Source organism: Prionailurus bengalensis, chromosome E2, assembly GCF_016509475.1.
Source record: "Prionailurus bengalensis isolate Pbe53 chromosome E2, Fcat_Pben_1.1_paternal_pri, whole genome shotgun sequence".
Taxonomy (NCBI): domain Eukaryota; kingdom Metazoa; phylum Chordata; class Mammalia; order Carnivora; family Felidae; genus Prionailurus; species Prionailurus bengalensis.
In genome coordinates this window covers 9441751-9454995 of record NC_057352.1, presented here as the reverse complement: position 1 = coordinate 9454995, position 13245 = coordinate 9441751, and the positions used below count along the sequence as shown (strand labels likewise).

The 13245-nt window shown below is 57.5% G+C and overlaps 1 protein-coding gene across 1 annotated transcript in view; it reads left to right on the top strand.

The window, feature by feature from the left end:
• Nucleotides 1-13245, top strand: part of SULT2B1 (sulfotransferase family 2B member 1) — a 30851-nt gene that overhangs the window by 16946 nt on the left and 660 nt on the right. The window contains exons 2-6 of the mRNA XM_043600391.1: nt 1911-2050; nt 6224-6432; nt 8051-8177; nt 8679-8773; nt 11782-11962. Of these exons, the coding sequence (XP_043456326.1) occupies nt 1911-2050; nt 6224-6432; nt 8051-8177; nt 8679-8773; nt 11782-11962 (752 nt within the window). The remainder of the gene's footprint in view (nt 1-1910; nt 2051-6223; nt 6433-8050; nt 8178-8678; nt 8774-11781; nt 11963-13245) is intronic.

Here is a 13245-nt window from a genome sequence, read left to right as displayed (position 1 = left end):
TAACCTACTTACACACGTACCCCCCCCCCATTTCAATGTATTGTCCTCCGTGTATTATAGCGGGACACCAACGCAAAGTAGCACGGTGTCGCGCTCAGAACTCAGATCGATTCTGCGGGGGGAGGGAAGCTTACACCGGCCGGAAGGGGTCCTCCTTAAGGCGAGGAACCAATGTGTGCGACTCCAAGCCTAGGTGGCGGGGAGGGATGTTGATTTAGGGGGAGGGAGCAAGTGACAGCAACTTGTCTCATTTTGAAAGCTGACAGACGCTCCTAATGTTCCAGAAAAATGACACAGAGTAGCTTCTGGCTTCATCCCCTTTGAACCTGTGTCTCCTCTTCCCGCACATACTTTCACGCCAGACGCCCTAGGACAGGTGAGGCGTCGATGCGACTTCTGGGAATTCTTCTGGGAATTCTTCTGGAATTCCTGCAGCCAGCCGGCCTGCACGAATGAGACCACGCTCCCTGACTGCGGACCTCATAAATACCCCCAGGGAAACTCAGTAAAAAGTATCCCCACCTCTGCGTCACCTTGCTGGGTTTTTTTTAATGGTTATTTATTTTTGAGAGAGAGAGAGAGCCCGTGGGCACCCAAGTGGGGCAGGGGCAGAGTCAGAGGGAGACAGAGGGTCCGAAGTAGGGGAGGGGCAGGGGAGGGGGCGGACAGAGGATCCAAAGCTGGCTCTGTGCCAGGTCCCCCAAATGCCCACCCCCTCTCCCATGCCAGGGGCAGGAGACCCCCCGGGGGGAAGCTCCGGGTGGAAAGACACAGTGGGGTACGTGGATTGCTTTTAAAACAGCTCACCCGGGGAAAATGTTACTTCCGGGTATGGCCCTGTGGTCGCTTGGTGGGGCTTTTTCCGGAAAGGCAGCTCAAGTGAGGGGCTGAAGCGTGTAACATTTTCAGTTGCGGGGGGGGGGGGGGGGTGGGGGGGGGGTGGTGCCTGGCTGGCTCACTCGGTAGGGGTGCCACGCTTGAGCCTGAGGGTTGTAAGTTCAAGCCCCGCCTTGGGGTGTAGAGATTACTTAAAAATAAAATCCTGAAAAAGAAAATAAATAAATAAAAGCATGTGTTAATTTCTTTAAAAAAAATTAAAAAAAATAAAATCCTGGGAGCACCTGGGTGGCTCAGGCTGTTGGGCACCAGACTCTTGATTTCGGCTCAGGTCGCGATGTCCCGTTTCATGAGTTCAAGCCGCGCGTTGAGCTCTGGGCTGGCAGTGGGGATCCTGCTTGGGACTCTCTCTCTCTCTCTCTCTCTCTCTCTCTCTGTCCCTCCCCCACTTGCACCCGTTCCTTCTCTCTCTCAAAATGAGTAAATAAACCTAAAAAAAATGAAAAGGGCATCTCAGCCTCATGGTGACCCCTGGATGGGGTTTCATAAGTGGGCTTTGCCAGCCCTGTGGCCTTGCACAAAAGAGTGGGCACGACACATAATTTCTGTGGCTTCGATTTCCTCGTTGGTAACATGGCGGGGGGAGGGGGTGACTTCGCCTCTCCCTCGAGGGTTGGGCCAAAGAATCGATATAAGGAAAGCACTTAGCCCCACTTTGCAGATGTGAAGTGTTCCATGTTCCACCGGCTGTGTGGCTTTGGGAAAGTCACCCAACCTCTCTGTGCCTCGCTCTCTTCATTCCTAAAAGGGGGATGCTAATCACTGTCACCGCATAGGATTGTTGTGGGGTTCTGGTAAACCATTCCCAGTTGGCAGATGAAGAGATGAGGTTCAGGGAAAGTTTGTCGCCAGGATTCTCTAGCTAGGGGGGTACCCCTCCCCCGTCTCCCTGACTCACCATCCCTCCCGCCCTGAGATTTCTCTGCCGACCCCCCCCCCCCCGCGCCTCCATGGGTGACCTCAGTCCTCATCTCCTCCCCGGTCCTCACCGTGTCTCCCCCATATTCCTACAGCCAGAAGTTGTCAGGCGAATACTTCAGGTACAAAGGGATCCCCTTCCCCATGGGCATCTACTCACCCGAGAGCATCCGCATGGTCGAGAACGCTGATGTGCAGGACGACGACATCTTCATCATCACCTACCCCAAGTCAGGTACCTGCTGGGAGGGGTTGCTGGGGGTGGGGGTGGGGAGGTGGCCACAGAGGCTGAGAAGGGAGCACCCAGGGGAAGGAGGCAGAGGAAACAGTGGGGGGGAAGGCCTGAATCCGCTCAGAACCTGGAGCTTGGGCGTTTGCACTGGCGGACCCCTCCGCTAGGTGTCGCTCTTCCGCCCCCACAACCAAGTGGGCTCATCGTTCTCGGGGAAGCCTTCCCGGGGCCTCCGGGGCTGCAGCACCTGTCCCCACCCTGTCCCGCTCTATCCCCTTAAACTCGCCTCTACTCTTCTTCTCAGCCCCTGTCGCCACCGGCCACTTGGCTGTGTTTTTGGTTGTTGATTTAGCCTCTGATCTCCTCCCCCCCCCCCCCCCCTAGAACATGAGCTCTTGGAGGACAGACAGCTTAGTGTGCCTGGATCGCGGCTGTATTCTTGGAGCCTAACTCGGTGCCTGGCACCCATTCAGTAAATATTTGCGGAAGGAAGTGGGGGCGGAGGGAGGGACGGTCTTCATTTTCTCCCTCCCTCCCCGAAACGCTGCTTATTCTCTGCCATGGGTGCAGACGCCGCTGTGAACTGGGGAGACATTTGTCAGTTTCTCCGGCGAGACAGGCTTTATGTAAACCCGCGCTCACTCCTTTGACTATATAATTAGGGTTGGGGTGGGGGGTAACCTCGAGGAAAGGTGCAGAGAGCGTTGAATGTAGGTAACAAGAGACCGTCTGGGGGATGAGCGCAGGCTTTGAGGGGGAGAAGATGTTCGTGCGGAGATCTGGAAGCCGCAGAGGCGTTTGAGTGGGAAAGGGTGTCCTAGACGACGGAGGAATGGCACACGCCAAGGCCCGGGGGTCGGGGGAGGCTTGAGGCCCAGAGCCCGCTTCAGATCCTCTCCCCTCTCCCTCTTCCCCTCCCCGCTTGTGTTCTCTCTCTCTCTCTCTCTCTGTCTCTCAAATAAATAAACATTAGGGGGCACCTGGGTGGCTTAGTCGGTTCAGCGGCCGACTTCAGCTCAGGTCATGATCTCTCGGTCCGTGAGTTCGTGCCCCGCGTCGGGCTCTGTGCTGACAGCTCAGAGCCTGGAGCCTGTTTCGGATTCTGTCTGCCTCTCTCTGACCCTCCCCTGTTCATGCTCTGTCTCTCCCTGTCTCAAAAATAAATGAAACGTTAAAAATAATTTAAAAAATTTTTATTAATAAAATAAACAGATAAAATGAACATTAAAAAATCTTTAAAAAATAAAGTGTACAATTGTATGGCAGTAATGTATTCACGGATTTGTGCAACACGTCACCACAATCCATTTTAGAACGTTTAGAACAAGATAGCCATCAGCCATCACTCCTCAAACCCCACCTCCCCGACCCCAAACCTTAGGCAACCATTAACCTGCTCTCTGGCTCTATGGATTTGCCTTCACGTCTGCCTTCTTTCATTTAGCATGTTTTGGGGGCTCATCCATGTGGTAGCGCGGGTCAGGGCTTTGTTCCTGTTTATGGCCAAGTACGGTTCGTACTATTTTTCTTTCTTTCTTTCTTTTTTAACATTTATTTATTTTTGAGACAGAGAGAGAGCATGAACGGGGGAGGGTCAGAGAAAGAGGGAGACACACAGAATCTGAAGCAGGCTCCAGGCTCTGAGCGGTCAGCACAGAGCCCGACGCGGGGCTCGAACTCACGGACCGCGAGATCATGACCTGAGCCGAAGTCGGCCGCTTAACCGACCGAGCCACCCAGGCGCCCCATTTTTTTTTTCATTTTTTTAATGTTTAGTGACTTTTGAGAGACAGAGAGACAGAGCACGAGTGGGGGAGGGGCAGAGAGAGAGAGAGAGGAAGACGCAGAATCTGAATCAGGCTCCAGGCTCCGAGCCGTGGGCACAGAGCCCAACGCGGGGCTCGAACTCACGAACCGTGAGATCATGACCTGAGCTGAAGTCAGACCCTTAACCAACTGAGCCTCCCAGGCGCGCCCCTGGGCCTACCGCTTTTTTGTTTATTCATTGGTCAGTTGATCAACACTTGGGTTGTCTGCGCTCTTTGACGGTCAGGAGGTAATGCTTCTAGGAACATGGCCATTCATTTCCATTTCCCTCAGAGTTCTGAGTTTGAGAGACACATACGGTCATACAACCCCCATCGCAACCAAGATACAGAACAGCTCCCTCACCCCCAAAATCCCTTCACACCCGTTCATGGTCTGCTCCTCCCTCACCGCCAGCCCCCGGCAACCATGGCGGCTGACGCCCCCCCCCCCCCCACCGAGTTTTGCCTTTTCCAGAATGTCACACAGATGGGCTCATACTGGGTGCATCTTTGGAGACCGATTTCTTTCACTCGGCATATTCTACTTTCGATTCATCCAAACTCTGGGATTTTTTTTTCTTTTTTTTTACTGCCGAGAAGTATTCCATTCTATGGATGGACTGTGGTATATCCATTCATCTCTTGAAGGACATTGGGGTTGTTCCCAGATTGGGGTAGGTATGAATGAATACACCTGCTACGAAGCTTTGTGTGCAATTCTACGCATGCAGATGTGTTTTCATTTATCTTGGGTAAATCCTTAAAATGAGACTGTTGAGGGGCACCTGGGTGGCTCAGGTGGTTAAGTGACCGACTGCGGCTCAGGTCACGATCTCTTGGTTCACCAGTGAGCCCCACGTGGGGCTCTGTGCTGACCGCTGGGAGCCTGGAGCCTGCTTCGGATTCTGTGTCTCCCTCTCTCTCTCTCTGACCCTCCCCCGTTCATGCTCTGTCTGTCTCTGTCTCAAAAACAAATAAACATTTAAAAAAAAATTTTTTTTTAAACAAGTGAGGGAGGATTCAACTACCAAGAGGTGAAGAGAGCCCCAGGGGACACAGGAAGAGCCCATACAGGGATCAGGCAGTCCCCTTGGGCTGAAGCAGAGCCCCCAAGGAAATCTGCCGGGGGTGGGGGGCGGTGGCGGAGGGAGAAAGGGTCACTGGGGGCCCGCGGCACTGCTGGCCGCTGTCCGGTCACGAGAGCAGCAGGGAAGGGCCCGGGAGAACCTGGAAGGGAACCCCGTTCTCCTGCGGGGTTCCTCCAGCGCCCTCTACTGGCCGCTGCCGGAGAACCGTTCACAGGGTCCGGCCCCAATATCCCAAAACAGGGCAACCAAGAATGAATTTGGAGGTGAGAGGCAACCCATTAAGAACGCGGGCGGGGTTATTGTTAGAATCCAGGGAACTAGAGGGGCGCCTGGCTGGCTCAGTCGGCGGAGCGTGTGATTCTTTGACCTGGGGTTCGTGGGTTCGAGCCCCACGTTGGTCACGGAGATTACTTAAAAAAAAAAAAAACCCACAGAGAATCCAGGGCAATATGATACTAATGACAGGTGATTGTCAATATTATTCTTATTTTTTTCTATTTCTCATCTGACCTGCCTATATCCTCATGGAATCCGGACGTGTGAACTGGGCCATTTGATGAGATCCCTTCCTGCTACGTGACACACGGGTGTCCCCACAGAGATCAAGGGGCTCCTCCCGAGAAGGGGCAGTGAAGAGAGCTGAGATTTTGAGTCCAGATGCCTGGATTTAATTCCAGCTCCCTCTGTGTTTGGGCACGATGCTTCTGTCCTCATCCGCGAGCCGCGGAATCTCAGACACGAAGGCCTGCTAGAACCTTCTGTGTCATTTCCTCAACCTCCAGTTGGTGGAGGGATGGAGGGAAGTTGGGGGAAATCCAGGCTGCCTCAGGCATTCTGGCTCCTTCCATCTCATGGCTTGCCATCCCCGGGAGCCCCAGTTTCCACTGGGTCCCCGCATCCAGCCAGCAGAGAGGGAAGAAGAGAGAGTGGCGGGGGGGAGGGGGGGACACGTAGGAGGTGTTTATGGGCCAGCCCTGGAAATGGCTGCCACCTGCACTTCCTTGGCCAGAACTCGGTCACACGGCCCCGCATGTAGCTGCCGGAGAGGCCGGAGAAGTGGGGTCCCCTCATCTCCCTGGTGGGGAAAGGAAATGGGGTCGGGTGGACGGCCAGCCTGTCTCTGTCACTTCCTCGCCTCGCCGCCAGCTGTGAGGCTCTGGGCCGTCAACCTCCGTAGCTAATGGCGCTGTAAAGCCCAACACGACTCTGTCTGTTTCCCCGCCCCTCTCCCCTGCACCCGTCCCCACCCTTTGATTGATTGGCCCAATTTCTCCTGACAGGGACCAACTGGATGATTGAGATCCTCAGCTTAATCCTAAAGGACGGGGACCCATCCTGGATCCGCTCGGTGCCCATCTGGAAGCGGGCGCCCTGGTGTGAGACCGTCCTGGGTGCCTTCAGACTCTCGGACCAGCCCAGACCCCGCCTCATGAGTTCTCACCTCCCCATCCAGCTCTTTGCCAAAGCCTTCTTCACCTCCAAGGCCAAGGTGCAGGAGGAGGGAGGCGTGTGGGGGTGGGGGAGCGCATAACCAAGGGGTGAATTCAGCACGGTATTTACGGAGCACCTACTATGTGCCTGATCTAGAACAGCAGTAAACAAACGCGCAGCAATGCCTGCCTCGCAAGCCCACGTTCTAAAGGGTGGCAGGCCGAGAGAATAGAGAAGAAAAATCTCCTCGTGGGCAAAGGTGATGACTTCACGAACAGCCCGCAGGGGTGGGCGAGGAGGGCAGAGCGCGCAGGTGGGAGGCAACGGTGGGCCCCACGGAGTGGGAAGGGGTGGCCCGCGCGGAGGTGAAGAGAAGAGGCTGAGCTGGGGTTGTATGTTGAAGGTTGAACCAGCAGTAGGATTTGCTGGCAGATGGGGCGTGGGTGTGAACCAGATGAGTCAAGGGTGACTCTAGGGCGTTTGGTTTGAGCAACTGGGAAGATGATGCTGATGTCAACTGACTTGGGGAGGCCGGGAGAGAGGCTCGGGGGAAGGCGGGAGCTCTGTCACGGCCCGTGGACGTCCAGGTGGAGGGTTGCAACCGAATCAGGATTCGATAGGACACGCGTCTCTGGAATTGGCTGCTCGACACAGAGGTGGACGGGGCCATTAAAGGCAGGAGACTGGTCGCATCACCAAGGAAGCGAGTGTAGACAGAGGAGGCCCCCCGGGACCCCCCCCCCCCCGCCCGGTCAGGTTCACGGCTTTGCTGCGAGGAGGCCCAGATCTCGGCCAAGCTGCTGCACCCACGGCCACAGAGAATCCCAGCAAAAGGACCGAGGCTGAAGTCAGTGGCGGAAGGAGGCGTGTGGGTCAGCATCCAGGTGTCTGTCCCAGAGCAGAGCTGCCTGACCCTCCCGGCAGCGACATGGGATGACACGCGAGCCTTGGCATCCCGGGGTGTTTGTCGGGGCGGACCGCCCGGGTGGCTGACCGTGGTCGTGGGGAAGGAGACGGTGGCCAGGAAAGGAGCCATCTGGTGGGGCTGACGCAGGCTTGGTTGTGGAATAGGAAGCTGGTAATCAGCTAGGAGCCAGGGAGTCAGAGCCTTGAACGCCAGGGCCAGAGGCGAAGAGGGTCAGTGCCTCTCACCTTGATCACCCCCATCCTGAGCCCCCCATGCCTTCCTCCTCCTGTTTTATGTATTTAGAGAGGGGTAGGGAGGGGCAGAAAGAGAGGGACAGAGAGAGTCCCAAGCAGGCTCCATGCTGAGAGCACAGAGCCCAATGTGGGGTTCCATCTTGCCAACCGAGAGATCACGACCTGAGCCGAAATCAAGAGCCGGATGCCCAACCGACTGAGCCACCCGGCACCCCCCTGCCCCCACCCCCCGTCCTCCGGTCTTAATTCCCTTGAAGCCAACCTGTCACCCCGCCTGGTCCGGGAACAGTCCCCGTGTCCTGTTGGAATGTGGCTGCAGGGAGGTCTCCCTATCCTCTGGGATGAGATGAACTTGATCTAAGCCACTGTTGGCGGAAAAGTCCCCTGAGAAGTCTACCCTGAGGCCTTCCTGCTGCAGGCCCAGAAACAGAGAAGGCTTGGGGGCATGCAGTCTTTGGGGTGGGGTCCTGCCTGTGTGCGACACCTTCTCCCCTCTCCCCAACACCCATATGCAGGCGATCTACATGGGCCGGAACCCCCGGGACGTGGTGGTCTCGCTGTATCATTACTCCAAGATCGCCGGGCAGTTGAAGGACCCCGGCACACCTGACCAGTTCCTGCAGAACTTTCTCAAAGGCGAAGGTGAGGACTGGGGCAGAGTGGGGGTCTTCCCGGAAGGGGTGCCCCTCTTGGGCCCAGACAGGAAGGGGGCAGGGGAGGGGGTAAGAAGGAGAGAGAGAGAGGCAGGGATACAGGGCGTGATTAACAGTGAAGGCGACAGGTGTGTAAGAGACCGAGCGACGATGACAGACACAGCAATGGGGAGAAAGAAGTGGAGAGAGACTGAGAGGCCCAGAGTAAGCAGGAGACAGAAGGAAACGGAGACACACAGACACACAGATACAGAGAAGGGAAGAAAGAAACAGAGACAGAAATGCAGAAAAGGGGCAGAAACAGAGAGAGATGGGGAGACAAAGGTTCTCTCTCCGGGGGCCAGATGTGGGGGGGGGGGGCTTGGGGGAGGCATCCAGCCCCGAGGCACCATGCCCGGGGCCACGTGGGGGGCTAGTCAGGCCCCCTGGTCCCCCAGCGGGGGTGGCCCTGCTGCCCGGGCCCTCATCCGCCTGCCCCTCCGCCCCGCAGTGCAGTTTGGCTCCTGGTTCGACCACATTAAGGGCTGGATTCGGATGAAGGGCAAAGAGAACTTCCTGTTCATCACCTACGAGGAACTGCAGCAGGTGATCCCGCGCCCCCACCCCCACCCGGCGCCTCCCTCCCCCTCCCCTCCTCCCGCCCCCTTCCCTTCCCCCAGCACACCAGGTACTGGGGGCACAGCGGTGAACAGAGCAGAGTCCTGAGCCAGGGAGCAGGAGAGGGGCCATGGGCAAACAAAGAAAACAGATGGCAGCTGGAGAGCAGAGAGAAAAGGCAAGGCGGAAAGGAAGATAAGGAATGTGTGGGGGCACAATTTTAAATAGGGCGGTTGGGGAGGCCTCCGGGAGAAGATAACACTTAAGCAAAGATCTGAAGGTCAAGGACGACCCGGGGGATAGCTGGTTGGGGGGGGGGGGTCTCAGGCAGAGGGAACCCGCCAGTGCAAAGGCCCTGAGGTGACAGCACACGCTTGATGTGTTTCCAAGGGGAGCAAAGAAGGATGTGGCCAGAGCCGCCTGAGTGGGGGTAGGGGTGGGGTGGGAGACACAGCAGGGACCTTGGCTTTTCTCTGAGGAGGTGGGAGCCAGGGGTGGGCCCTGAGCCTTTGGAGTTAGACGGGGATCCTGTCCGGACCCCACCAGACGTCCCCGGAGCAGGCACCTGGGAGAGAGATGCCTTCCGGCTGGGGCAATCAGGGAGAGTTCCCTGGAAGAAGTGTCGTGCCAGAATGCCCACTGCTTTGCCCCGCTGCCAGGAGGATGCCGGGCTTCTGGGGGCACAGCCCCCAGCGAACACGCCCGGCCATTCCAGGTCCTTAACAAAGATGTTTCCAGAAGCTGGGCACCCGAGAGGGTCCCCTTACATGCCCCTTCCCCAAGCTCCCCAGACATGTTTCCTTCTTGTATGTACACGTCATGGATTTTATTTTATTTGGGGGGGGGGGTGGAGAGAGGGGGAGACACAGAATGGGAAGCAGGCTCCAGGCTCCGAGCTGTCAACACAGAGCCCGACCGCGGGGCTCGAACTCCCGAACCGTCAGACGGGAGTCGGACGCTTAACCGACTGGGCCACCCAGGCGCTCCTCATGTATTTTTTTTTTTTTTTTTTGGATGCTTTCTGCCGGTACTTTTTGGAGGGGGAAGCACCTGAATGTTTGTGTCCGACAAAGCAGTTAACGTCCCCCCAAATCTCTCAGAGCCTCAGACGTCCCATCCTTAAAATGGGTGGGAAAATGCCAGCTCGTGAGGTTGCCGTAGGCAGCCCCCGGCATAGCACGACCATCTGACAAGGTACCCCAAAGTGTTAATATAGTGCGCAAAGTAAAAGCGACTAGGTCCCGAGGCGGGACCTGTGGGATCGGCAATAGCGAGAATACCACGCACCAAACACCTCACTTAATCTTCAGCGTGTGGACAGGCGAGTCACAGATTAGCTAGAACCACCTACAGCTGCCCATATTGGACCCGTTTGGATCTGCAAAAAATATAATTGTAAAGGGTGCACCCCAATATTGTTAGTACCCCCGTTTTATGGAGGAGGAAGCTGGGGGACAGTTGACGACCTGCCTTGAGTCTTTTGCCCACCCCGGTAAACGTCTTTTGATGGAAAGGTCCAGACAAGATGTTTGGCGTTAACCGCCACCCCCCCCATTCCCTCCCCCCCCCCCCGCTTTGTTTTGTTTTGTTTTGTTTCATCGAGCTTTTTTCTCCAAAGCCCAAAACTGGGCCATGCAGCCTGGCAGAGCTTCTGGGCTGCCCCTGGCGTGTGAGGAACTGCACACATGTTAGAATTTCTGGGACACGCCGGTGGTTCAAGAAGATAAAGGGATGTAGGGTTGCGAAACCAGGAATGGCCTGGAAAACCGGAGCTGGCGGCGCTGATGAGAAGGCTAACTGTCCTGGGCACTAAGTATCAGGGAAGGCGGCGAGACAGAGGAGGGAAGCGTGGGCTTCGGGCACGGAAATCTGAGTTCCTCCCTAGCTGTGTGACCCTGGACGAGTGTCTTCCCCTCTCTGGGCCTCCATTTACTGACCGGGGTAATGACACCTGTCTGCAAGGCTATTGGCGGGCTTGGCACAGATATGAGAGAGAGAGAGAGAGGGTGAGGGGCAGAGAGAGAGAGAGGGAGACAGAAGTCCCGAAGTGCGCTCTGTGCTGACAGCACAGATATGGGGCTCAAACCCGTGGACGGTGAGATCGTGACCTGAGCCGAGGTCGGACGCTCAATGGACTGAGCCCCCCAGGCGCCCCTCAATCCACGTGGCCTGAACGATCGATCGTTGCCAGGAGGAGGGTGATGGTTGAGCTGTATCTGGGTGGGGAAGTTTGCCTGGTGGAGGAGGGTGCCAGGGGGCATTCTCGGCCACCCCCGGCCAAGGCTGCAGGGAGGAAAATGCAGGGAATGGTTAAGTTCTGGAATTAGAGGCCAGGCCAGGCCAGACCACTTCTGTCCTTGAAAGCCAGGCCTGGGGGCCGGGACTCTTGTCCCAGGGCACTGGGGAGCCACAGGGGGGCCGGGAGCAGCTTTGGGTGTGGGCGCCTGGAGGCAGGGAAGCCAGGGAGGAGGCCGAGTCATGGGTCCACGGGGAGAGGACAAGGCAGGCCCAGTGCAAGGGCGCCGAGAACAGAGGGGATGAGCAGAGGGAGACTGACAGGGGTGTGGGGGGAGGGGGAGTAAGAGAGGGGAGGCCGGGCTGGGAATCTGGTCCTGTGACCCAGTGAGTGAGGCTGCTCTTCCGGGATGGGCACCCGGGGGGGAGGTGCAGATCTGGGGCACAGACAGGCTGACCCCCACTTCTAACCTGAGTGGGGGGTGATTGTGCACCAGCTGCCCAACTGACCTCTGCCCCGGCTCTGCCCCTTCCCTCCCACCCGCGGAACCCTCCGAAACCCCCAGCCTGCGAAAACTCTCGGAAGCCATCGCCCCATCCCTCGGCTTGGTGGTGGGGAAACTGAGGCAAAGCAGCAGAGCCACCCCGACGGCTCTGGGTCGGGGACTCGGACATCCAGATTCTGGGTCTGGTGCTCCTTCCTTGCCTGGGGTCCCCTCCCTCCGCCCGGCCTCCCTGACCCCCCTCCCCGGCCCCCGCAGGACCTCCACAGCTCCCTGCAGGACATATGCCAGTTTTTGGGCCGGCCGCTGGGCAAGGAGGCGCTGGACTCCGTCGTGGCACACTCGGCCTTCGGCGCCATGAAGGCCAACGCCATGTCCAACTTCACTCTGCTGCCCCCCAGCCTGCTGGACCAACGCCACGGCGCCTTCCTCCGGAAAGGTGCGGGGGCTCTGGGGTTCCAAGGCTCACCCGGCCACCGCCTGGCTGTGCACCTTGGGGCGGTCATGTCACCTCTCTGGGCCTCGGTTTTCCCAGCTGAAACGTGGGGTCGCTCTGAGCAGCACTGCCTTCACAAGGTCGTGAGGGACCCCCCCCCCGCCCCCCCAGGGCTTAGCACAGGGCCCGGCATCCAGAGAGCTCCAAAACGGCCCTGTCCCAAGGCCACAGCCAGGACTGAACCGTCCTGAGGCTATATAGAGTCTTAGTGAATCCTTCTTAGTGTTAAGGTTCAGCCCAGAAACATTCTAGCGCTCGGATTACGGGAAGGGGGGGGGGAGGGAGTGTCTTCGTTCCTATTCCTGCTACAAGACCACAAACTTAGCGGCTTAACACAACCCACGTTTATTCCCTTACAGCTCTGGTCAGAAGTCCCAAATCAGTGTCCCTGGGTTAAAAATCAAAAGTGTCAGGGGGACGGGTCCTTCTGGAGGCTCCAGGGGGGAGAATCTGTTCCCTGCCTTTTCCGTTTCCAGCCCCACACGGACCGCTGGGCTCCTCGCCCCTCAGCGGTCTTCCGATCAGAAGGGTGGCAGTCTTCCAATCCCAGCCTCTAAGTCTCCCGCCTCTTTTGCTTTTTCTTTTTCTCCCTATGTTTGTTTTGAGAGAGACCAAGAGAGAGCAAGCAGGGGAGGGGCAGAGACAGACAGAGGGAGAGAGAGAGAGAGAGAGAGAGAGAGAGAGAATCCCAAGCAGGCTCCACACCGTCCATGCGGGGGACTCGAACTCACAAACCATGAGATCGTGTCCTGAGCCCAGATCAAGAGTCGGACACTCAACCTGATGGAACCACCCTCCCCCACCCCCCGGGGCGCCCCTCCCCCTCTTCTTATAAGGACCCTTGTGGGTCTGCCTGGATAAATCTCCATCCTTAACCAATGACACCTGCAAAGTCCCTCTTGTAAGGTCACATATTCATAGGTTCCAAAGACCAGGAGTGGACATGGGGGGGGGGAGGGATTATTCAGCCTATCACAGGGAGCCCCACCCCCACCCCTCACTAGGGGGCGTCATGTAATTCAAAATACTGCCATCCAAATGACATTGGCCCCAGGTGAGAAGCCCGACGCCGGGGCCCGAGGGCCCCCTGCGCCCGTGGAAGGGGCAGAGGTCACGCCCCTCGCCTGCTGGGTCGCCAAGAGGGTTAAGGAGGGAAACCGAGGAAGCCACCCTTCCGCGCGTTCCCTGGCACGGGCATGTGGGTACATCCCCAATGGGCAGAGCCA